The following is a 24,218-nucleotide window of genomic DNA, read 5'->3' as shown; positions in this document are numbered from 1 at the left end:
GAGCAAGGCTGCCAGCGAAGTGTTGAAAGAACCTCCTTTGTGACGTTCTCCCTGACTTCACAGATGCTAAATCACGAACAGAAATCCACGTGAGAACCAGGGCAAACCTCCCACCACTTCATTTCTAGCAGCGCTTCAACCCCTCCTGGCCTTGTTTTCCCTTTAATCGGGGTCTTTCTGTCAAGGTCTAGACTGATTCACATTCTGGCTGGAATACAGTGGCTGTGTAGACCAGTTTGGGGACAGTTTCCCACCCGCAGGCATTTCTGTATTAAATTAGTATTTCTTTAGTATTTTTCAATGAAGGATTAAATTTTCTTGTTTTAAGTACTCATGATGTTTTGCATATTCTTGAATATTTAATGATTTGGGGGGAGAAATATTCTGAGTTTTTTTCTCCTGGTTCTGTTGTATGAAGGCGTGAGTCATACTGATAGCTTTCACTTTTATCCTTCCATATTTCTAGGCGTTCCTAGTTTCCAGATGTCTGTACTCTTCTTTGGTCTTATTTATGGACATGATTTATCATCTGTGAATATTGTTAATGTTGTAAATTGTTTATGCCTTTAAGAGTATTTTTCCCTACCTCAAGGTGGGCAAAGATAAACTGAGAAATTTGAATCCCAGCAGGGAATTGAGAATTCTAGCGTCTCACCTTCTAGAATGACATTTACCAGAGAGGTTGTAACCAGCCTGTCTGTTATAGACTCACAAAATTAGTGAGCATCTCTCTCAGCCTCCAGGAGGAAGTTTTCCATATTCAACACAGAATCACCCATGCTCTGAGGCTTCTTCAGAGGTTTCCCGGAAGGTCGGGGAAGGCACCTTTTATTAGAAGGCTTCGTTGCGAATGACGTTTGTTAGGTGTCTTTCGAGGCTTGTTCATGATTCTACAAGAGTCTCTGTGCTCTGAGCTGTGGTGTGGGGGCTCCCAGGGGCCCCGTCCACCCGCCCCGGGTGGTCCTGCCCCACCTCCATCCCCGGCCGGGCTGTGTGTCCACGGCCTTGGGCAGGAGTGACGATGCTTAGTTAGAAAAAGCGGCTCCAGTTTGGGCCAGGCTCTTCCTCTCTCGTCAGCCTTTTGGGGGACGCCTGCTGTGAGCGGCCAGGGGGAGGCGGCCCGAGCCCAGCCCAGGGTCCGCTGCTGGCAGTGCGGGAGCAGCTGGCGGCCGACCTGCCACCCGAGCCCCCTCCCACTCGACTGCCGTCCCCACGACTGACTGCGGCCGCAGGAGGCCCACAGAGAAGCTCCAGGCAGGCCCCTCCAGATCCCAGGAGCCCTGAGGTTTGGGGGGTCTCACTAGGCCCTGGTGGGTGACTGTTACACGGAGTAAATGACACTGACATTCAGGTGAAAAGCTACATTCCCTTCCTTGTTCACTGCTCAAGACGTAGTTTCATTTTTATATTTTTCTGCGTCTGGTTTGGCAATATTTTCTTTAGGATGTTTGCGTTTATGTTCAAGAAGGTGATAGATAAGTTAATTTATTTTGTTATAACCTCCTTGCTAGGTTTTTGTATCCAGCTTGGCTTGGGTTTATACAAGTTAAATGGTGTTCCTTTTTAGTTTTTCTCAAAGACTTTGTGAATTTTTTTTCTTGAAATATGTGGAGTTCACTGATGAAGCTGTATAGCCCTAGAGTTTACTTTGTAAAAGAATTTTAATAGTGGATTCAGCTTTTAAAACAAATGTAATATTTGCATAAAAACCGTGATGAACGAGAGTAACCAGGTGGGTGTGGCTGAACCAATAAAACTTTATTCACAAAAACAGGCCCTTGGCTACCCTGATATTAGATTGATTTTCAACAGCTTTTTAAAAATAAAAATGCATTGAAAGATGTAAATATTCTCTGAAACACCATTTCAAAGAGCTGCAACTTCATTATCTATTCAAAATGGATTCTTATTTCCACTGTGATTTTTTTTTAATTTTTATGGTTTCTTATTCATTTATTCATTTAATTGGAGGCTAATTACTTTACAATATTGTGGTGGTTTTTGCCATCCATTGACATGAATCAGCCACGGGTGTAGGTGTGTCCCCCATCCTGAACCCCGCTCCCACCTCCCTCCCCACCCCATCCCTCAGGGTCATCCCAGAGCACCGGCTTTGAGGGCCCTGTTTCATTTGTCAAACTTGGACTGGTGACCTGTTTCACATATGGTGATACACATGTTTCAATGCTATTCTCTCAAATCATCCCACCCTCGCCTTCTCCCACAGAGTCCAGAAGTCTGTTCTTTCCATCTGTGTCTCTTTTGCTGTCTTGCATACAGGGCCCTCGTTGCCGTCTTTCTAAATCCCATATATATGCATTAATATACTGTCTTGGTGCTTTTCTTTCTGGCTTACTTCACTCTGTATAATCGGCTCCAGTTTCATCCACCTCATTAGAACCGATTCAGATGCATTCTTTTTAATGGCCGAGTAATACTGCATTGTGTATATGTACCACAGCTTTCTTATCCATTCGTCTCCTGATGGACACCTAGGCTGCTTCCATGTGCTGGCTGTTGTAAACAGTGCTGCGGTGAGCACTGGTGTGCGCGAGTCTCTTTCAGTTCTGGTTTCCTCAGTGCGTATGCCTTGGTGTGTTTCTCCCATTCCGAAAGCGGTCTTTTCACCTTGCTTATAGTTTCCTTAGTTGTGCAAAAGCTTTTAAGTTTAATTAGGTCCCATTTGTTTATTTTTGCTTTGATTTCCGTTCCTCTGGGAGGTGGGTCATAGAGGATCTTGCTGTGACTTATGTCAGAGAGTGTGGTTCTTACACCTTTGGTCTGTGGTGATTTAGACGTTTATTAATCAATTTTGTTGAGAAGGAGGTTTGGTGTTCTCTTTCGCTGCTCAGTTTCCGCTGCAGAGAACGTGAGGACACAGTCCTCAGCGAATCACAATCAGTGAATCTGACCCTGTGAAAAAGTTTCATATTGGAGTATTTTAAAAAAATTTTTATTTAGTCGCTAAGTCATGTCTGACTCATTTGCGACCCCATGGACTGTGGCCCACCAGTCTCCTCTGTCCATGGGACTTTCCAGGCGTGAATACTAGAGTGGGTTGCTGTTTCCTTCTCCAGGGCGCCTTCCTGACCCAGGGATGGAGCCCACGTCTCCCGCACGTGCAGGCAGAGTCTTTGCCGCTGAACCCCCGGGCAGCCCCAAGTTGGAGAGTAGTTGACTCACAGTGTTGTGTGTGTTTTAGGTAAACAGCAAAGGGATTCAGTTTCCCCGTCTAGGTTGCTGCGAGACACTAGGTTATAGCTCCCCGAACACTAGGTCTCCGTCGGTTATCTGCTGTGTCTCTAGTGACGTTAGTGACATATAGTGTCGTCTCGATCCGCCTGCTGCTGCTGCTGCTAAGTCGCTTCAGTCGTGTCCGACTCTGTGCAACCCCATAGGCGGCAGCCCACCAGGCTCCCCGTCCCTGGGATTAGACGTGTATTAAATATTCTGTTTTTACCTGCAGTGAAGGTCTTTTAGCAGGAATCTCAATCCCACTAAGTTATAATAAGAGGAAGTCATACCGCGTTACCGTTTCTCTGTTCTTAGTGTGCAGTTCCTTCAGCAGGAAAAGGTCTGTATTGACAACGGATCAGTGTCCACCAGCCCGCCCTCGGGCCCCGTGTGTCCCACTGTTTCTGCTCCAGCCTCGGCCCTGCCGGCGCTCAGTCCCGCCCCCGGGCCCGGCTGGGGCGGTGGACCAGACCCTAACGGCCTCGCCGAGCATCCCACCTGCCTTCTCCCCTCCCCCAGGTGCGGGGCTGTGTCCGAGGCCGTGCAGGCCAGAGCTCTGCAGGCACCGGGGGGATGGGGTGGCCATTCCAGTGGTCTCCCGTGACCCGTGCCGCCCACTGACCAGGCCCCGCTCAGCCTGGGGCACGTCCGTGACTCCACGTGGAGGAGCCAACTTCTCTAGTTTATCCAGGGTGACTTTCTGACTCATCCATTCTTCACTTGCTAACAACATGTTTCATGCAAATCCTATAAAAACTGATTCAGAAGAAATATTTTAAAAATCCCACGATTTTGTTGAACTGCAGTGTTGGAGGAGACTCCCGAGAGTTCCTTGGGCTGCAAGGAGATCCAACCAGTCCATCCTAAAGGAGATCAGTCCTGAATATTCATTGGAAGGACTGATCCTGAAGCTGAAACTCCAATACTTTGGCCACCTATGTGAAGAACTGACTCCTTAGAAAAGACCCTGATACTGGGAAAGATTGAGGGCAGGAGGAGAAGGGGACGACAGAGGATGAGATGGTTAGATGGCATCACCGACTCAATGAACATGAGTTTGGGTAAACTCCGGGTGTTGGTGATGGACAGGGAGGCCTGGTGTGCTGCAGTCCACGGGGTCGCAAAGAGTCGGACACAAGCGAGCAACTGAACTGAACTGAATCCAGCCCTTGTTAGATGTGTGGGTGTGTGGTGAACACACAGGTTGTTTCAGACTCAGGCACATTTTGCCAGGGTCCCTGCTCTCTGTCCTCACACCTCCCACCTCTGCTCTGTTTCAGACTAAAACTGGGATCGCCCTGTTGCACGACGAAGTGTCTGGCCACACCTATGACGTCCGCCTGAAGCTGACGAAAGAGGCACTGACAATTCAGAAACAGGATGTCGTCTGTGTTAGCGGCAGCCGTCCCAGTACAAACGTAAGTGCCTCCGCGCCTGCAGCCCCAGGGCTTGTCTAGACCCTGGCACCCCGATACGCGGGAGGGGCTCCCCAGACGGAAGCTCCCGGGGCCCTGCAGGACGTGGCCTGACGGTCCTCAGCCCTGTCCAGATGCCCACGTTGCTGCAAAGCAAAGTCTCTTTGCAAGCTCGTGTTTGCTCTCTCGACGGCCGTCTTAATTTCTGTATTAATATATTTTCCTTGAGGAGCTTTATATTAAAAACATCCCCAGACAGCACACCATGAGACTGAGCGCATTCTCATGGGAAACTAGAAGGCCGTGGTGAGGAAGGTCGTCTCCTTCCTGAAGGAGCCCCAGGGTTTCTGCCTGGAACCACAGGCAGCGAAAGGTACAGCGGGTGCTCTTCAGCGTCCACCTGCTCCTTGCCTCCGTAAATGCACAGAGAGTTTTCACATAAAGCCTGGTCCTTCTCGGCTTCAGTTATAAGTGAAATGTTCTTAAAGGTAAGAAGCGTGTATCCGATGTTTTAGAATATTGAATAAAGATTAGGGAACAATGGTTCTGCAAGTTTTATCTCCAAATTTAACTTGAGACCACTGCAGATGATGAATTAAATACATGACACCTTATATTTGCAGTTTCCTGTTCTCCTCCCAGTGGGCTTAAGTGGCTATGGATACATTCTGGGAGAATTCTGGAAGTACCCCAAGGCTCTGCCATCCCCAGGTGGGCTGGCTCTACTGGGGGCGCTGGAGACCCCTTCTTTGTGGGGTTTCTGAGTCCTTGTAACCTTTACCGCGGAGATGACGTGGGCAGGACGCTTCCACCCGGTCTGTCTGCAGTCCTGTGGTCAGTGTGCCGTCATCAGCGCGGGAGCCCTGATGTCAACTGACGGCACCACGACCTTGCCTCCGTGTCCTCACACGCACGTCTCCCCCTGGATGGCATCCTCCTCCTTCTGTCCTGGAGCCTGAGGCTGCCCCCCACCCGGGTCCCGCCCCTGTTCTGGCCGCAGACCTCGGTCAAGGGCGTCCCCTGCGCATCGAGGGTGGCGGAGCCTCACAATGAGGGTGGGCGACAGGACGCTCCCCTGGACCCTCAGGCCCGGGCTCTGCATCCCGTCCTCTCGAGGACGCCCCCGCCCCACCCCGCGGATCCTGCAGACCCGCCTCCTCCAGCGCTTAGAAGAGTCCCTCGGAGCCAGAAGTGCCGCTCTGCAACAGGCTGGCAGCCTCCTGCTCGCCTGCACAAGGTCCGTCCCTTTGCTGATTACCTTCCACGTGCTCTCAGGACCGTGGGTGGCGGGTGGAGAGGGGTCCGGAGGAGGCAGCCAGGGTGGCTCTGCAGCCTCTTAGTCGTGTCGCCTTTCTTGATGGTGAGTTTGTAATCGATACGAAGTTTCAGATAAGTTATAGTAAGAACAGGTAATGTTTCTACACTATATCGTCCAGTTCAGTTCAGTCACTCAGTCGTGTCCAACTCTTTGCAACCCCATGAACTACAGCATGCCAGGCCTCCCTGTCCATCATGAACTCCCGGAGTTTATTCAAACTCATGCCCATCGAGTCGGTGATGCCATCCAACCATCTCATCCTCTGTCATCCCCTTTTCCTCCTGCCTTCAATCTTTCCCGGCATCAGGGACTTTTCACATGAGTCAGTTCTTCGCATCAGGTGGCCGAAGTATTGGAGTTTCAGCTTCAGCATCAGTCTTTCTAATGAACATTCAGGACTGATTTCCTTTAGGATGGACTGGTTGGATCTCCTAGGAGTCCAAGAGACTCTCAAGAGTCTTCTCCAACACCACAGTTCAGAAGCATCGGTTCTTCAGCACTCAGCTTTCTTTATAGTCCAACTCTGACATCCATACGTGACTACTGGGAAAACCATAGCCTTGACTAGACGGACCTTTGATGGCAAAGTAATGTCTCTGCTTTTTAATATGCTGTCTAGTTGGTCATAACTTTTCTGTTTCCACTGTTTCCCCATCTATTTCCCATGAAGTGATGGGACCGGATGCCATGATCTTCGTTTTCTGAAGGTTGAGTTTTAAACCAGTTTTTTCACTCCCCTCTTTCTCTTTCATCAAGAAGCTCTTTAGTTCCTCTTCACTTTCTGCCATAAGGGTGGTGTCATCTGCATATCTGAGATTACTGATATTTCTCCAGACAGTCTTGATTCCAGCTTGTGCTTCATCCAGCCTGGCATTTCTCATGATGTACTCTGCGTATAAGTTAAACAAGCAGGGTGACAATATACAGCCTTGACGTACTCCTTTTCCTATTTGGAACCAGTCTGTTGTTCCATGTCTGGTTCTAACTGTTGCTTCTTGACCTGCCTGCATACAGATTTCTATGTATTGTCCAAGGAAAATAAATTATACTTTTTAGAATTCAGTGTCAGATTCTCGGCCCAAGGTTACCTTCTTGATGAAAATTATTGGATCCTTCATAAGAAAAATGGGTGTATGTTCATAAATTTATGTTTGCAGTTTCAAGTGATGTATTGGTGCCCAAAGCTTGATGTTGAAATTGCCTGCTGTATATCAGAGGGTGGTTCCCAAGGTTATGTTCTCAGCCTCCTGGCTCCATCTTTAATGATCTCTGCTGCTTCCAGAGAAGCCTCATTTGTAGGAAAGGAGTGAAATATTCTTGAATAGACGTGTGTATCTGGGCTAGGTAATTGTGAGGGGGACTCAGAGGACATTTTTGATCCAAGAAGAACATGTTCAGCTCCTGAGATCAGAATGCCTTTTCTACACCAGACTCAGAATCCCTCTGGATCCAATCCCACTGATTGGAGAAACAGTTGAAACCCGTGTTCTTCAGTTGATTATAAAAATAAAACTAACCTTGACCCGAGAATTTATCATGAGTTTGGAGGATGAAAAAGACGACTTCCAACAACAGTCATGGTATTTCTGCAGATCATATGGCACCTCTAGGGGGTCAGAACACAGTGATTCCCTTATGTTCCTATTGCTGAGTGTTTCAGTGTTAACCTCCAACAGAAAACCGGATGGAGAGCATTCATTTTCCATCATCTAAAATTACTCTGAGCTGCGGGAGAGGGAGGTGTAATAATTATTTCCCAGCTGATCAGCAGAAGAAATGAGTGTGAATTTCACATCTCACTGAAACTTGAGTCCCTGTGTGGGGCCCAGGAGATGAAAAATGCATCATTGGATTCAACACACATTTACTGCGTCTCACCATCCATGACTGATGCTGAAGCTCCAATACTTCAGTCACTTGATGGGCAGAACCAACTCATAGGAAAAGACACTGATGCTGGGAAAGACTGAGGGCAGGAAGAGAAGGGGGTGACAGGGGATAAGATGGTTGGATGGTCTCACCGACTCAACGGACATGCACTTGAGTAAACTCTGGGAGATGGTGAAGGACAGGGAGGCCTGGCGTGCTGCGGTCCCTGAGGCTGTAAAGAGTCAGACACGACTGAGCAACTGAACACCGCCACCACCCATGTAATGTCAAGCAGAGGTCAGCTTGTCGCTGAGGCTGCAAGGCCTTCAGAGTCTAAGGGCAGACACCCCGCTCCTGTGGGGATGAGTCACGCTGGTGCTCTGAATTCCAAGGTCAGCTTTCTTAACAGGAATACTGCTGCTGACTGATCCTTACATCTCGAGCTCTGTTGTCAGCGGGAGGCTCACGCTTGCTTCACGACCAGCAGGCTCTGTGCCCCAGCACTTGCTCACAAGCTGAGACTGGAGGGAACCTGGTTCTCCCGGAACCTGGCCCAGTTTGCGCTGAGCTTTACACCTGGGGTTGCACTTATACTCTTTCTTGTCTGTTTGAGAAGACAGGATTAAGGAGCAGACTCGTATTAGTGTTCATGAAACTGCTGGAAAAATAATCACTGTATCAGTTCTGGGTGGATGTTCTTATCAGGAAAGAGGGAGAGAAAGCTGGGTTCACCCTTTTATAAAACCCATAGAGTCTCAAATCTGCTGAGTCAACATTAGAGTCTAGAATTGGCAACTTTATATTTCATTTGTATTCCTGTCTCTTCCGATCAATACGGAACTCTGAATAGTTAAAATCTCTGGGTTTCCTGTCCTTTATCAAGCCCATAGAAATGGTATGGACCTAACAGAAGCAAAAGATATTAAGAAGAGGTGGCAAGAATACACAGAAGAACTATACAAAAAAGATCTTCACGACCCAGATAATCACGATGGTGTGATCACTCACCTAGAACCAGACATCCTGGAATACGAAGTCAAATGGACCTTAGAAAGCATCACTATGAACAAAGCTAGTGGAGGTGAGGGAATTCCAGTTGAGCTATTTCAAATCCTGAAAGATGATGCTGTGAAAGTGCTGTACTCAATACGCCAGCAAATTTAGAAAACTCAGCAGTGGTCACAAGACTGGAAAAGGTCAGTTTTCATTCCAGTCCCAAAGAAAGGCAATGCCAAAGAATGCTCAAACTACCACACAATTGCACTCATCTCACATGCTAGTAAAGTAATGCTCAAAATTCTCCAAGCCAGGCTTCAGCAATACGTGAACCGTGAACTTCCAGATGTTCAAGCTGGTTTTAGAAAAGGCAGAGGAACCAGAGATCAAATTGCCAACATCCGCTAGATCATGGAAAAAGCAAAAGAGTTCCAGAAAAACATCTATTTCTGCTTCATTGACTATGCCAAAGCCTTTGACTGTGTGGATCACAACAAACTGTGGAAAATTCTGAAAGAGATGGGAATACCAGACCACCTAACCTGCCTCTTGAGAAATCTGTATGCAGGTCAGGAAGCAGCAGTTAGAACTGGACATGGAACAACAGACTGGTTCCAAATAGGAAAAGGAGTACGTCAAGGCTGTATATTGTCACCCTGCTTATTTAATTTATATGCAGAGCACACATCATGAGAAACGCTGGACTGGAAGAAGCAGAAGCTGGAATCAAGACTTCTGGGAGAAGTATCAATAACCTCAGATATGCAGGTGACACCACCCTTATGGCAGAAAGTGAAGAGGAGCTAAAAAGTCTCCTGATGGAAGTGAAAGAGGAGCGTGAAAAAGCTCAACATTCAGAAAACTAAGATCATGGCATTTGGTCCCCTCACTTCATGGCAGATAGATGGGGACACAGTGTCAGACTTTATTTTTTGGGGCTCCAAAATCACTGCAGATGGTGACTGCAGCCATGAAATTAAAAGGTGCTTACTCCTTGGAAGGAAAGTTATGACCAACCTAGACAATATATTAAAAAGCAGAGATATTACTTTGCCAACAAAGGTCCGTCTAGTCAAGGCTATGGTTTTCCAGTGATCACGTATGGATGTGAGAGTTGGACTGTGAAGAAAGCTGACCACCGAAGAATTGATGCTTTTGAACTGTGGTGTTGGAGAAGACTCTTGAGAGCTCCTTGGACTGCAAGGAGATCCAAGTCCATCCTAAAGGAGATCAGTCCTGGGTGTTCATTGGAAGGACTGATGCTAAAGCTGAAACTCCAATAGTTTGGCCACCTCATGTGAAGAGTTGACTCATTGGAAAAGACCCGGATGCTGGGAGGGATTGGGGGCAGGAGGAGAAGGGGACGACAGAGGATGAGATGGCTGGATGACACCACCAACTCAATGGATGTGAGTTTGAGTGAACTCCTGGAGTTGGTGGACAGGGAGGCCTGGCGTGCTGCGATTCATGGGGTTGCAAAGAGTCGGACATGACTGAGTGACTGAACTGACTGACTGACTTGAGTTTTCTAATTATCTCCTAAAGAGAGAATGTGCTTTGCCATATGAAGAAGCTGGCTTGCTATGTTTCAGACTTTCTGTTTAGATTGCTTCATTTTTATATTGTGTCTGTACATTTGACATTTTTTATTTTTCTAAATTGTAAGGTTACCTTTGTGGCTTGCATGAAAAGAAGTGACAGAAGGAAAGAATTTAAAAGATCTCTATGTTGTATCTGGCACTTTAAGTCATAGCACATTTATGGCTGAAATGTATTTTAGAGAATTCCATATCCTCAGTTTGGGAAATTAAGAAATAGCGGAAGTTGTTGGTCTGAGCTCACAGGGTTAATTACAGGGTTGAGGCAACATGGAGCTGCTCCTCTGTGCCTGAGGGTCTGGGTGCTGCCTGTAACTTCTCAAGGTCGCACCCAGAGCATCGAGAGGAGGGAAGGGCAGGCGGTACTAGACCCTGGCAAAGCTCGAGACAGGTCACAGTGAGCCCAGCCTGGCCCAGTCCTTGGACTAGTTTTTGCTGCCCAGCTTAAGCTGGGCAATGCGGGGAGAGCGGACCTCAGGGGGAGGCCCGGGGCTGATCCAGGGGAAATGACTGACCGTAGTCCGTCCACCCAGAGGGAGGAGGTCCCAAGTCCCACGGGGAGAGTGTGACCTTGAAGACAGTCCCCCCCCGCCCCCCCCCCCCCCCGCAGAAAAAATTCTTGCCTGGCCGGCATTGGCTTCTGAAGGAAGAGGGACAAAGCCAGGCAAACGCCCCTGAGGACACTAATCCCGACCGCCCCTCACCTGGGTCTTGTGCTGTGGTTTACTTTGTGGCCTGAAAATCCTCCCGCTGAAAATGCAGTTAGATGGTGTCAGGTGCAGGGGGCCCTGGTGCACGCAGACGGAAGGTGCAGGCCTTCTGGAACAACATGCACACTCTCCACCGGGGCCTGAGAGGATCCCCACTCCGGGTTCTCGCAGACTGTGGGGATAAAGCCAGGGAAGAAAGCCACACGAGCAGCGGTGAAGAGGTGGGTCTGCAGAGACGTCGAGCTGTGAGAGCCAAGTGCCTCACGTGAAAGGCGTGTGCTCATTGCGTCTGAAGACTAAACAGAAGGCTCTAACAGTCTGACAAAGGAAGGAGAGATTGTATAAAGTGATCCAGGCTTTGTGAAACCAGCGAAAGAGAATAAAGAAAAAATAAATGAAATTGAAATCTCAGTGTACCAGTTAAATAACATTTGGAAATGAAAAGTCAGAGCTGCAAGGTAGATCTGAAGAAATCTCAGGAATGAAAAGCAAGAGCTGGAGAAGACAGGTGAGGGGTTCGGGGCCCTGGCGCAGCAGGGGAGCTGGCGGATGACGTGCTGGAGACGCAGAGGGCAGATGGGACATGGGAGCCGGGACCCGACACCGGCGAGCCCTGGGTTGGTGGAGGACGGGGGTCTGGGACCCCCGGAGGCCCTGGAGGGATGCCCGCTCTTCCGGTCCATCCCCGGCTCCCCTGGTCCGTCAGGAGGGCCCTCAGCTGGGTCCTGTCTCTCTTCTGGGGTCACGTGTGTCCTGCGTGTGCTTGGCCTTCTTCACAGGCTTTGTCTGGCTCGTGTCACAGACCCACAGAGTGATCGGAGAAATCAGAATCGGGCCCAGAACCTTTCTCTCTATGTTCTGGGCACTTCGTACACTGGCCCGAGCCAACCTCAAGGCTTTGATTGACTGGCTCACTTTGAGTCGGGAGAAACCCTGCTTGTGGCATCGCTAGCTAGCCCTGTACACGTGCTCTGGAGGAGGCAGTCCTGTTTGAAGTCTGCTTGTCTTGGAAGGGCCACCGCCCTTTTCCTTGGGTGGGTCATTTCCAGAAGAACTGTTTCCACTGGCAAGGACTGGTGGGGGGGGGAGGGGAGCCTGCATGTAAATGGATCCGAAAGACACGGAAGGGGCCCTGGAGAGCAGGGGTCGGTCCTGAGCGGGGACCAGGGCGCCGTCTCTGGGTGGAGGCGGGAGCTGAGGGTTTAACCGGGGAGGCCAGTCTCACGCTCTCTGAGGAGGGCGGGCAGCGTTTTCGCAACGAATGGAGGATGGATTGCCAGCGAGTTCTCAGGAATGTCCCAGCTGCCGGGACGTCGGGACTCTGACTCTTGTGGAATTCGCCCTGGTCCTGGCCCTCGGCACCTGCATTCGCTCATTAAATGTGTGTGGACTCAATCCATAGTCTTCTCTTCAACAAGGACAGTTTGGCTTTGAGAGCATGAAAACCTTGGAATACTGAATGTGTGTGTGCTCAGTCGTGTCTGACTCTTGCGACCCCATGGACTGCAGCCCGCCAGCCTCCTCTGTCCATGGGATTCTCCAGGCAAGACTCCTGGAGTGGGTTGCCATTTCCTCCTCCAGGGGATCTTCCTGACTCGGATTGAACCTGCGTCTCCTGCATTGCAGGCAGATTCTTGGCCGCTGAGCCATCTGGGAATCCCACGAAGAGTGAATGGAAGGGCCAAATTCACTATAAAAGCTTACACTGTGGTTTAGTTTAAGGATAGAATAAATAATGGTTTATATGTGTTTGTGTGAGTGTGCACACAAGCCATTTGATAAGGAAATAAGACACAAAAATGTGTCTTTCAGTGAAACTTTAAATAACTAAAATCATAATAGCAAAGCATTTTGTATAGTCTACTAAACATTTTATAATTTTTTCCTTTAATTATGTAGTTTTTCAACATATGAAAAGTTGAAAAGTGGCAAGCAGAACCCTATGTAATTATCCTCCATATTGGCCGTATGCCAGCGTATTTGCTGTGAATCTCTCCAGTTTTTACAGAAATTCTCAAAGCAGTGCACACCCTTTTATTATTCCCGTTGCTACTTTTGGAGGTGAACACGCTTCCTACACCACTTGATCAATCCTTGGCCAACCCTGTTCACCGACAAATAGTCAGTGTAGGCCAAACACACACCTTACATGTTTGAACACTTGAGAGGGGGTGTGACCAACGGCAGGGTTAGTCTTGGCTTCTCGTCAGCACCGGCAGCTTTAAACTGGGTCAGGACGTGAAATGGTCGATCGTTTGCAAGTTGGCATCGATTACTTGGTGGCTGATTTACGAATGGTGAGCTGTGCTGAGCAGCACGGTGCACAGGCAGCCTCTTTGGGGGTCAGTGGGGAAGGCAGACTTTAGAAGCGGGGAGCTGAGCACGTGCTCTGTAGCCTCCCCGTCTGCTGCCTGGGGACGGGGCCTCCATCCCTCAGAGCCAGAACGGGGTGAGATGGCCGACTTTGCAGGGCCTCGGGCGGATCTTAAACCAGCACAGCGCGGCCGTTTCTTACCAGGCTGCCCGTTTCCCTCTAGCACTGCCGAGTGCAGGCTCGAAACGGTGCTGTCGCTGTGGGGATTAGGCTGCTCCCCTTTCGAGATATAAACGGCTACTGAAGTTTTTTTTAATTTTTAAATTGAAGGATAATTGCTTTACAGAATTATGTTGGTTTCTGCCAAACATCAGCACAAATCACCCATAGGTATACATATGTCCCCACATGTCTGAAGTTTTAATGAAGAAGCTAATGTATACATTTTGCATTCGCTTTCTGATTGTCCATTTTAACCTAAACCGGGTTTGTTTTCTAAATTTTTTAAAGCACAGAACTGTTACGCTTCGCAGACAGCCTGTGGACGGCCTGGGCCTGAGCATAAAGGTATGACTGCGTTGCTTCTCCCCGACGCTTCCCCATGGAGGCCTCCGCTCCATCTTCACTGCGCCCCATGCCTGTCTTCCAGGGTGGCGTGGAACACGGCGTCCCTGTGGTCATATCGAAGATATTCAGAGACCTCGCAGGTAAAAGCAGCCACGTGGCCGTGTGTGCGTGGCTGCAGCTTGGAGCATAGTGCACTGTTTTCAGTGGGAAGACAGCCGCTGTGTGTGTCACCTGGCCATCCGCCTGCCGTCTTATTTCACAGCTGTCTGCGCTCTCATCCCCGATCCTGCCAGCCCTTAAGAGAGATACTGACCCACAGTGTGGCATCACGTTGGCCCCAGGAGACACGGACATGGCAGCGATTTCTCAGGAAAGACAGACCCCTCTGGGGTGTGCAGTGGACTGAGGGTTAGTGTGACGAGGTTCCAGTGTAAAACCGTGTCACAGCCGCGGGGCCAGGCAGGGAGGCTGCTGGCCGTGGTGCTGAAATGGTGGTGATGGTTTTGGGAAGAGCTGCCTCTCCTGGGAGGTCAGAGTGTGTAGGGCTGAGGGTGAGGGCACGTGAGTACTGGGCAGGTGGCTTTCCATCAGGGTGCATGTTTTTCTGATAAACTCTTTGGTGGCATTTTCAAATCCAGCTCTTACCACCTCCTCCGCTCCCCCGGGCCGCCCATCTGCCTGTTCTATCAGGGCAGGTCCAGGAGGTGATCCTGCCTGACCCAGGCAGAGGGACACCCGACCCTGAACGTGAAGCCCGCATTGTCGAGGGCCAGCCTGAGTGTTGAAGGGGATGAGGTCGAGGGCCAGGGTGTTGAGGTCCTGGATGAGATCCCTGGACTCCTGGGCTGGGGGAACAAGTCACGCTTCCCCCCAGGATGCTCAGACCTGGCCCACATCTGGCAGGGGCCTGCTGGCATAGCCTGGTGGCCTCGGGCCTCATGCTGCCAGAGGTCCACGGTCATGTTTTCCTGCAGGGACTGTTCGTGGTGAGGTAAAGCCCCCACTGTGGCTTTGACCTCAGTCGTGTGGAAAAGAGGTTTTAACAACACGTGTGTTCTGCATGAAGACTCTTTTGTACCAAAAGGACACTCAGGATGCAGCTTGACTGCAGTTTCCCCTTTTTCCAGCAGAGTCACAAAGCCCGCCCTTAAAGCCTGCAGCAGGTGGACCGCACTTTGTGGGCGTTAAGGGTCCTGAGCCCATGAAGCTGCCTGCCTTCCGCAGGGGGTGGTTTTCCTGGAGAGCCCCCAGCTGTTGTTAGGAGGGAAAAACAAGAGCCTGGACCTCCAATGCTGGTCTTCTTGGCAACACAAAAGGATTCCAGTCTTATCAGGAAATATGGCTTTAATTATAACCATGAAGACCCAGGTCTCTGAACCAAATGGCCGTTCTTTTTCAAGGTTTTCAAAGCACTTCAAAGAAGCATATACTTTTCTGTTGGACTGCCATCCTTTTGTTGTGTGAGACAAGTGCTGCAGTTATGCAAGTGAAGAGCTTGCAGGGACTCAGTGGCCCCTGTGTGTAGATCGAGGGTCTGCTAGGAGGATGAATCAGGCCGTTGCTGGCCTCGGAGTGTATAATCATTTCCATGTGACCATAACCATCTGGCTGGCTGATTAATGATTGACAGAAGGATTGCTCAAATCTGCTTGTGAACATTCTTAGTTCCTTTTTGTAAGTAAAATTTTAAATTTGTGGGTATGAATATGTTTCAGAAAAGGATGAGAACAGGGCAATGAAAGGTTGTTGCTGAGCTGTGAAAGACACTGGGATTCTTGGCCTCTGGAGGAGAGGAATTCAATCCGGGGCCGGTGACAAGGCTTAATCGCTCAGAGCTTTTGTGTAATAAAGTTTTGTTAAAGTATAAAAGAGATAGAGAAAGCTTGTGACATAGACATCAGAAGGGGGCAGAAAGAGTGCCCCCTGCTAGTCTTCAGCTGGGTGTCATATAGCTACTAGCAGGCTGCTAACTAGAAAAAAGAGATGTCTCAATACTCAGAGCCCTCACGACTTGAAGAAACACAGAATCTAGGGTACATACACCGTTCGTTAACATAGCTTACGACACACATTTCTGTAAGAAAAATGCATTGGTTAGCTCAAGGTCTGAGGAAAGTTCAGTTCAGGAGGGGCCGGGCGTCGCCGTGGCAGCCCAGAAGCTTAAACCTCCTTTTAAGTTTGAAGAGCGAAGGAAGGAGCTGGCACGGGCAGTCTGTTTCCCCCTGCCATTTAAGAGAGAGAGAAACGTGTCGGCCACATGCGGCCTGTTTGCCCCGTTTGGAGACCCCTGGCCTTCCTGCCTGACCCCTCTCAGGAATAAGCTTAAAATCAGAAAAAGATCGCTCAGCCCAGGAACAGCATCTCCCTTCCCTGCGGAGGTGTAAACAGGCCGAGGCGGCCTGCAGGGTGACAGAATCACCTCCTCCGCGTCTGCGGCCCCCTGGGTCCGGCCCCCTAGGCAGGGCTCGCATGCGCAGACATGGCTCCTGGAAAGAAGACTCCGCTCTCCAGCTCCAGGAAGTGTCGTGAGCATCTCAAACCCAGCGAGTCTCCCAACCACGTCTTCCTCGCCTCCCGCACCTCTGGGCCCCGCATCCCGCCCGCCCGGGCCTCCTTCCCACCCCCACATCCTGCCCTGGCCAGGCTGGGGAGCAGCCCCGCCCCACCCCAGGGCGCCCCTTCCTCTGCTGCGACTGTCCCACCCACGCCCCCTCTTCACTGTGGGTGCTCTATGCCCTGCCCTCCCGAGTTAAATGCTCAGTGAGCTGAGATCTTGGACCCGGGATGGTCTCACCAAGTTCACATGGTCAGGGTTTGGCTCAGGACACGTGCGTGTTGTAGGCAGGGGGCCCTTGGCCGAGCTGCCGCGTGTGTTGGTGTCAGGAGGGTCCTTCGTGTGCAGGAGCCCAGGCTCCGGAAAGTTGTGCACATGTGAGGCAGGTTCACGTGACGCCGATAACCTGGTAACCTGCACCCCAACCACCAGCCCCCCGAGTTAGGGTGTTTCCTGGGGGTGAGACCCTCAGGGGCAGGCCTGGGACCCTCCCACAGGGCTTCGCCTCGCTCGGTCCCCTCCGTGAGGAGGCAGGTTCACAGTCACCCCGGAGGGGACCTGGAGCTGGAGGGCTTCTCTCCCGCTTCATGTGGGGACCTGAGCGGCCAGCATCCTGACGTCCGCCTGGAGTTGCATCTAGGGATCAAGCGCCTGGAAACCGTTCGGTTCAGTTCAGTCCTATCACTCAGTTCTGTCCAAGTCTTTGTGACCCCGTGAACCGCAGCACGCCAGGCCTCCCTGTCCATCACCGACTCCCGGCATTTACCCAAACTCACGTCCATTGAGTCGGTGATGCCATCCAACCATCTCATCTCCTGTCGTCCCCATCTCCTCTCACCTTCAATCTTTCAGTCTTTTCAAATGAGTCAGATCTTTGCATCAGGTGGCCAAAGTATTGGAGTTTCAGAGGTCAGAGAAGAATATAAAACCGTTTATTCAGTTATTCACCCGCAGACCAACCCACCTGCTCTCGATGGCCGCCTTGTATGGATCAGACTCTTCTGGGCATTCTGGAAAGACACTGCCCCTGTACACTTATGTCCAGTGGGAGAAAACTGGCCGTCAGTGAACAGATCATAATACGTGTTCAGACAGTGACCACCGCCCTGAAGAAAATTAAACGACGCTGGGGTGTGCCGAGCAGTGGACGGAGCATCTCTGTTGTTACAAGGTGGTCAGTGGAAATCTCTCCGTGGCTGATGCTTAAGCAAATATTTGAATCAAGCACAGTAAGGTGTGAGCAGGCCCTGCCGGGCGGCATCCCAAACTCAGAAAGGAGGCAAGATGAAGGGTCGATGGGCCTGTTTGCTCAGAAACGGGGAGCCCGTGGGGGAGGGCAGCTGGGGAGGAGAGGAGGGATGGGAGGCTGGGGCAGGTCCTCAGCATCTCGTCCTGGAGAGGGACTTGTGTCTTGTTTATGAGTAAGGGGGTGACGGGGCCAAGAGGGGTCGTTTTGGGGTGGTCCAATGCAGGGTCAGAAGGTCTGTTTTACATTAAAAACCGCCCGGGTTGCTGTCCAGAGAATGTTCCAGAACTGGGCAACGTTGGGGCACCAGCCTTGGCGCTGGGGGAAAGGCGCAGGGAGGCCGCGTGCCCAGCTGTGGCTTCGCTGTCCTTGCCACGGGGTCAGGGTGGGGCTGCGTCAAGGGTCCCCTCAGTGAGGACGGGGGCTTCCCACGTGGGCCGGGCATCGGCCCTGGGTATGTGGTTGGCACAGGTGCTTAGACACTTGGTTGCCGCCCTTTGCCTTCTGGAGGCATGGCCTGGAGATCTGTCAAACGGAGCTTGGGGCGCTGCGGGGCCTCCTGGGGGTGAGGCCCGAGGCCTCATGTGTTGTTTCCTCCAGCACATTCACCTGTGTTTGGCACCTCACCCCCGTGAAATGCTGCCGCCAGACAAGGCTGGTGAGGAGCTTCTAGCTGCACCTGTGAGACTTCTTTAATCAATGGATCTGGCTGATCCAGTGGGAAGCTTTCCCTTCCCCTCGGTCCTTGCCTCTCCTCTGGTTCTGTCTCCATCTACACGGCAGCTCCTGCCTCGGCGTTCCTTCTGAGGCCGCGTGCCCCTCGTCCCCCAAGGAGTCCACATACGTACGCGCCCCAGGCTTCAGGAAGCGGGCGACCTCTTCAGGGAATGCCGCTGTTCACAGCCCATCGCAATGGTGTCTGTGCTCAAACTTTCTCATAAAGTGAAGAGAATGTTTTTAAAAGCATATCATTGACCTTCCAGGGCTTCCCTGGTGGCTCAGGCGGTGAAGCAGCTGCCTGCAGTGCGGGAGACCCGGGTTCGATCCCTGGGTCGGGAGGATCCCCTGGAGAAGGAAATGGCAGCCCACTCCAGTACTCTTGCCTGGAGAATCCCATGGATGGAGGAGCCTGGTGGGCTACAGTCCACGGGGTTGCAGAGAGTCAAACACGACTGAGCGGCTTCGCTTCATCCACCTTCCAGCCCTTTGGTCCGCAGCTGCTCTGACGGTGGTTCAGCCCCCTTTGTGGCTCCTTGGGAGGGGAACACATCGCCTTGGTGACGACCCCCAGGGCCTGGGCGGGTCCCTGTTCAGGACCCAGGACGGAGCCAGTGCTCCCTGGACTGACTGCTTCACAAGCGGGACCGCGGAGAAGCCCCAAGAGCAGGCGCTGGACAGCAGCGTTCAGGTCACCAGGCAGAGCCGCGTGGAGCCTGGTAGGACACTGGCAGGGGGTCGGGTGAGGGCTGCGGAGCCTGTGGGAGAGCTGCCACAATGCCAAGACTCAGCGCTTCTGCCCAGCTGCCTACCAGCCTCCCCACCCTGTCCCCGGGGGCTTCTCCTCATGGGAGTCAGCTGTCAAGGAGCCCAGAGCTCTGGTCCTCCAGGCCTGCCACCGAGTCCCCCCACCCCACCCCACAGCAGCCATCTGCTGCAAAAAGACAGTCACAGGCGGGGCAGGGGCTTCCGTGTCCCCCCTCCCCCAGGTCAGCCACCGCGGCATTCCCACCTGCAGCCACCGCGGCTGGGCTGGGTGCACGTCCTGCAGACTGTTTACTTAAAACTCTCCGTTGCGTGGATCCAAGCTGGCGTCCCTACTGAGTCTTCTGGCCGGGGGGCTCCACGCATCCTGCGTGTCCTCCAAGGATGGAACCTCAGCACAGCTCTTCAGACTGTGTCATCTTTATTTTCAAAGTTGGTGGAGTTTTCCCCCATTCTGAGCCAAGAGCGTGTGATACGAGGCTGGACGAGGGCTTCCCCGCCTCTCTCCCCCCAGCACCCCGTGTCTCAGCACCTCTGGGTCAGGGTCTCCGTCTCCCCACTTACCCTCCTCTTGCAGCACCACTCGCCCAGGGTGCTGATGAGCTCCGCACTGAAGGGCAGGCTTCCTGGATGAGTTACCTTAACCCTGGACTACCGGAGGCAAAGCTCGTCTGGGTCGCCTTAGATGCACGCACTGGCGCTCTTATCTGCTCACAATGTGTGAACGTCAGGTGGTCTGAAACAGCGAGTAGGCTCAGGTCATTCTTCCCCGAGAGAAAGAGGTGACTGACACATCAGACCTGGTGGTAAATTCCAGAGCAGGATGCTGTGGTTCATAAACAGCAGACCCCGCCAGCGGTGGACCACACGGCGGGAGGATGCTCTGGGCACTCGGGTCTGTGAAGGGCAGTCTCTCCTTCTCCGACTCTGGGTCACGGGGCCACAGACTGGAGTGAGCAGCACCGGCAATCCTGGGCTTTATAGTGAGGACCAAAGAGCTCTTACAACAAAGGAGCGAGCGTACCACCTCCGTTTTCGCAGTGAGTGCAGAGGTGTGGGTAACATTTTCTGGTAGTTCATCCCTCCGATCTGAAGGGACGCTTGTGTGGCGGGAGGCTGCCTCCTGGGGGGACACCGGGTGTCTGCTTGTCTGCAGGGCCAGGATGGTTTGGGTTATTTCAGGCCGGCCCGCGTCCGCACAAGGCGCACAGCATGTCCTTGTAAACATGGGGGTGAGTCAGCGCTCCCCCAGACTCCCGCTTTTTAATCTGAGTATTCTGTACCATCTTTCCGTATAAAAAGCCCACCCCCGTGCTGTGGCGGAGGGTGAACGTGTGTCGGGAAGCAGGGCTCCTCGGGAGTTGAGGGCGGGGCAGGGGCTCAGCCGGGGTCAGGTCAACCCAGGTCCTGTGACCGCAGCGCCAGTGACCCCTGCTGGGTGATAGTCGTGCCCACAGGTGACTGGTCCTGGGCCTAAAGGACTCGGTGCTTGTGAAGGACAATGAAGTGGGTATGAGACACCAGAGACACGGGATTTCCATGTTATTAACCCAGATTCTTCGTGCAGTTAACACTACGGCTTTTCAGGAAGCATTATCATTTTCTAACATTCCCCAGAAGTTTATGTGAATGAATGTTTAGCATGTCTGAATCTTACTAATTAATTTGCAGAGAAAACAAATTATTTCTGTTATAACACAATTATATTGCAAAGAATGATTAAATGTGCATAACCTCACATAACGCTAGTGATGGCAATTAACTGGACTTGAAAAGGCAAGTATAACAGAAATAGAACATTTCCTTGTAGCTAGTTTGCATATTTGAGTTTATGTGGATTGAAATATACATGGTCTATTTCCATTTTACATCCTGATGTAATGACAGGGATACCACAGAAATAAGCTGCAGCCGCTTTCAGCTGAAACCCACTAACTGTCTTAATCTGACCAAAAAGTTTATTTTATTTAGGAACAGTAATTAAAATTTTTAATTAAAATCAAACTTCCACGATACTGTTTTATCATCCATTTTACCACTTTCCCTGGTGGCTCAGTCAGTAAAGAGTCCATCTGCAATGCAGAATATGTGGGTTTGATCCCTGGGTCGGGAAGGTCCTCTGGAGGAGGGCATGGTACCCCACTCCAGTACTCTTGCCTGGAGAATCCCATGGACAGAGGAGCCTGGCAGGCCACAGTCTGTGGGGTCACAGAGTCGACACGACTGTGCGACTTCCCTTTCACTTTTCACTTTCATGCACTGGAGAAGGAAATGGCAGCCCGCTCCAGTGTTCTTGCCTGGAGAGTCCCGGGGACGGGGGAGCCTGGTGGGCCACAGTCCGTGGGGTCACAGAGTCAGACACGACTGAGCGACTAAACCACCACCACCAATTTGTGTTTTAAGACTGAAAACCATCAAAGGGACAACACATCAAAGATTTAATTGGAAAGTTTTTAAAACTGGCTTTTTTAAATGATGGAGGGAGAGAGAGAGACAGAGGTCTCCATTAGTAGGTCTCACCTAATGAGCAATGGAGGTTTTTCTGGGCAGTCTCTGTAAATGTTAACTTCATTAGCTACCTAAAATACTGTTGCATTTAGTGGTATAAAGATTGTATTTTATTTTCAACAAAATTTAATATAGTTAATGACTAGAACTAACATTAACAATTGACATTAAATATTTTTCTGGAATTTAAAGAATGCCACTGTTAAAAAAGAATAGCTTATCACTTGGTTTTCAATATTTAACCAAAGACATAAAACTAATCTAGATGAAGGCGAAAGACCCCTGTGAGAATGGGCCCTGTGTGTGTGTGTGTGTGTGTGTGTGTGTGTGTGGTGTGTGGTGTGTGTGTGTGTGTGTGTGTGTGTGTGTGTGTGTGTGGTGTGTGTGTGTGGGGGGGTCCTCGGCCATCACTCACCTGCGTCGTAGCTGCTCCAGCCTTCTTGGTTCTCACCGTGGGTACAAGATGCCTTCGGCAGTAACCCTGAGGGGACTTTGAAAAAATAGAGGTTCTCTACTGACAGGACCTGGAAATTACACAGCAGACCTGGTCACACAGTGAGACCAAGGTCACCGGCAGAGAGAGAGGGGCCTGGGGGCGTTTTCACTGAGGAGGGAGGGGGCTTGTGTTTCCAGGGATCCCTCTTTGTTGGTGAATTTAAACATAACAGCGGGAACTTAAAACCCCAAGAAGAGCAAAAACAAGTGGCCCAAATGATCAGTCACTGAAATCAACCCAGACGTCTAAAACACCTGAGCCGGCGAGCGGGCGGGTAGGGGGCTCCCGGCTCTGGCTGGGGGTGTGGACGACAGAGTGTTGCTGCAAGCTGGGCCCCTCAGGGGGGTTCCTGGGTGAGCAGAGCCGAAGTCAGGCACTGGCATTAAAGAAAAGACAGCTGTCAGGGTTTACACTGAAAAATGCTTTACGTTTGGTGCAAATTTGTTCAGTCTTGTTAAAAGGAGGTTTCTTTCTTCCCCTATGATCATAGGAAAATTAAGGAGGAATATGCTGTGGAGATTATACTCAAACTGTGCAATGCAAAGGTTTTCTCTCCTTTTTCCTTTAGTATTCTGAGCACATTCCCTTTAATTAAAACAGTCTGTGTGAATGTGTTCCCAGGAAAGGGGAGGATCCTAAGGGACCTCTATCATTCCTATTTTATTGTCTGTGTCGACTTAATGGAAAATGGGGATCAGACTTTCCACGTGTGTAATGGAACCCTTCATTTGTGCTTCTCATTAAACACGTCTCTGTGTTTGGAAAGTAACTCTCTTAACGTGCTTAAAATCAGCTGAATGTGTAGCCGCATTGGAGGGGCTGGTGCTGTGACGTTGCATTTCCCCACACCCGTGTACATATGTGTACATGCACAGACACATGTGCTCATGTTCCCATATCACACATCCACACATGCATGTGTGTGCATAGATATGCACATGTGTACACACATACAGTCACCTGTGCACTCATGCACACAAACTCCCACATGCACACACATCCATATGCGTGCACGCATATTCACACGTGTGCACATGCTCATATTCAATGTGCATACCTGTACACATGCACAGACTGCCTCCCACATGCGTGCACACACACACACGCACACACAGATACCCACATGCACACATGTACCCATATGCACACATGCATACATTAGCCCACACAGGCTCCCACATCCACGCACATGCACACACGTGTGCACACACTCACGCACCTGCACACACTGTACCAGTTGCTGCAGACTGTGCTTCAGCCACCACCACAAGGAGTATGACGTCTCTGAGTCTCTGTTAACACTGTTGCCCCTTTTGCGACCCTGCAGCCAACCAGACAGGGATGTTGTTCGTAGGGGACGCCCTGCTCCAGGTCAGTATCTTGAACTTCAGTCCTTAGCTCTGTCGCATGTTAGTTCCTGTTAGTTCTGAACTGAGACTCATCAATTATTAGCCTCAAAATTCTTAATTTGTCATCTTTTCAGGTTAACGGCATTAATGTAGAAAGTGCAACCCACGAGAAAGTGGTAAGTGTGTGACTTTTCACGGATGCTCTTCTTCCTATTAGATATTCTCTTACCCTGATCATTTTGCTTCTATGTGTGCATTTCATGCGTGTGCTCATAGGCGCCTCTCAGGTGCTGTGAAAGGTGGATTTGGTGGCTCCTATTTTGAAGATGGAGGCTGAAACTCAGGGAGTGAGGAGCCCTCCCGGGTGGCCCGTGTGAAGCTTGTGAGGGTCCCCCTGGCTTTGCGTGCTCATCCACCTTGGAGGGCATCTCAGGATGCTCACCTGTGGTGCACGTCTGGGATGCTGGCCCGTGGACATGGGGGCCACAGGCTCTGCCCCAGCCCCTTTCCAGATGTGAGCCTTGACCAAGGCTGGGTCAGGCTCCACAACGCAGCATATTAG

At 50.9% G+C, this 24,218-nt stretch overlaps 1 protein-coding gene across 1 annotated transcript in view; it reads left to right on the top strand.

Moving 5' to 3' along the window:
- The first annotated feature begins 1,714 nt into the window (after positions 1–1,714).
- SNTG2 (syntrophin gamma 2) overlaps positions 1,715–24,218 on the top strand; it is an 81,452-nt gene continuing 58,948 nt past the window's right edge. The window contains exons 1-6 of the mRNA XM_068973664.1: positions 1,715–1,732; positions 4,515–4,652; positions 13,965–14,021; positions 14,104–14,161; positions 23,635–23,678; positions 23,791–23,832. Of these exons, the coding sequence (XP_068829765.1) occupies positions 1,715–1,732; positions 4,515–4,652; positions 13,965–14,021; positions 14,104–14,161; positions 23,635–23,678; positions 23,791–23,832 (357 nt within the window). The remainder of the gene's footprint in view (positions 1,733–4,514; positions 4,653–13,964; positions 14,022–14,103; positions 14,162–23,634; positions 23,679–23,790; positions 23,833–24,218) is intronic.

The sequence above is a fragment of the Capricornis sumatraensis genome, chromosome 6 (genome assembly GCF_032405125.1).
Source record: "Capricornis sumatraensis isolate serow.1 chromosome 6, serow.2, whole genome shotgun sequence".
Classification (NCBI taxonomy): domain Eukaryota; kingdom Metazoa; phylum Chordata; class Mammalia; order Artiodactyla; family Bovidae; genus Capricornis; species Capricornis sumatraensis.
Note: the sequence above shows the minus strand (reverse complement) of the source record. Positions and strands in the feature narration are given on the sequence as shown.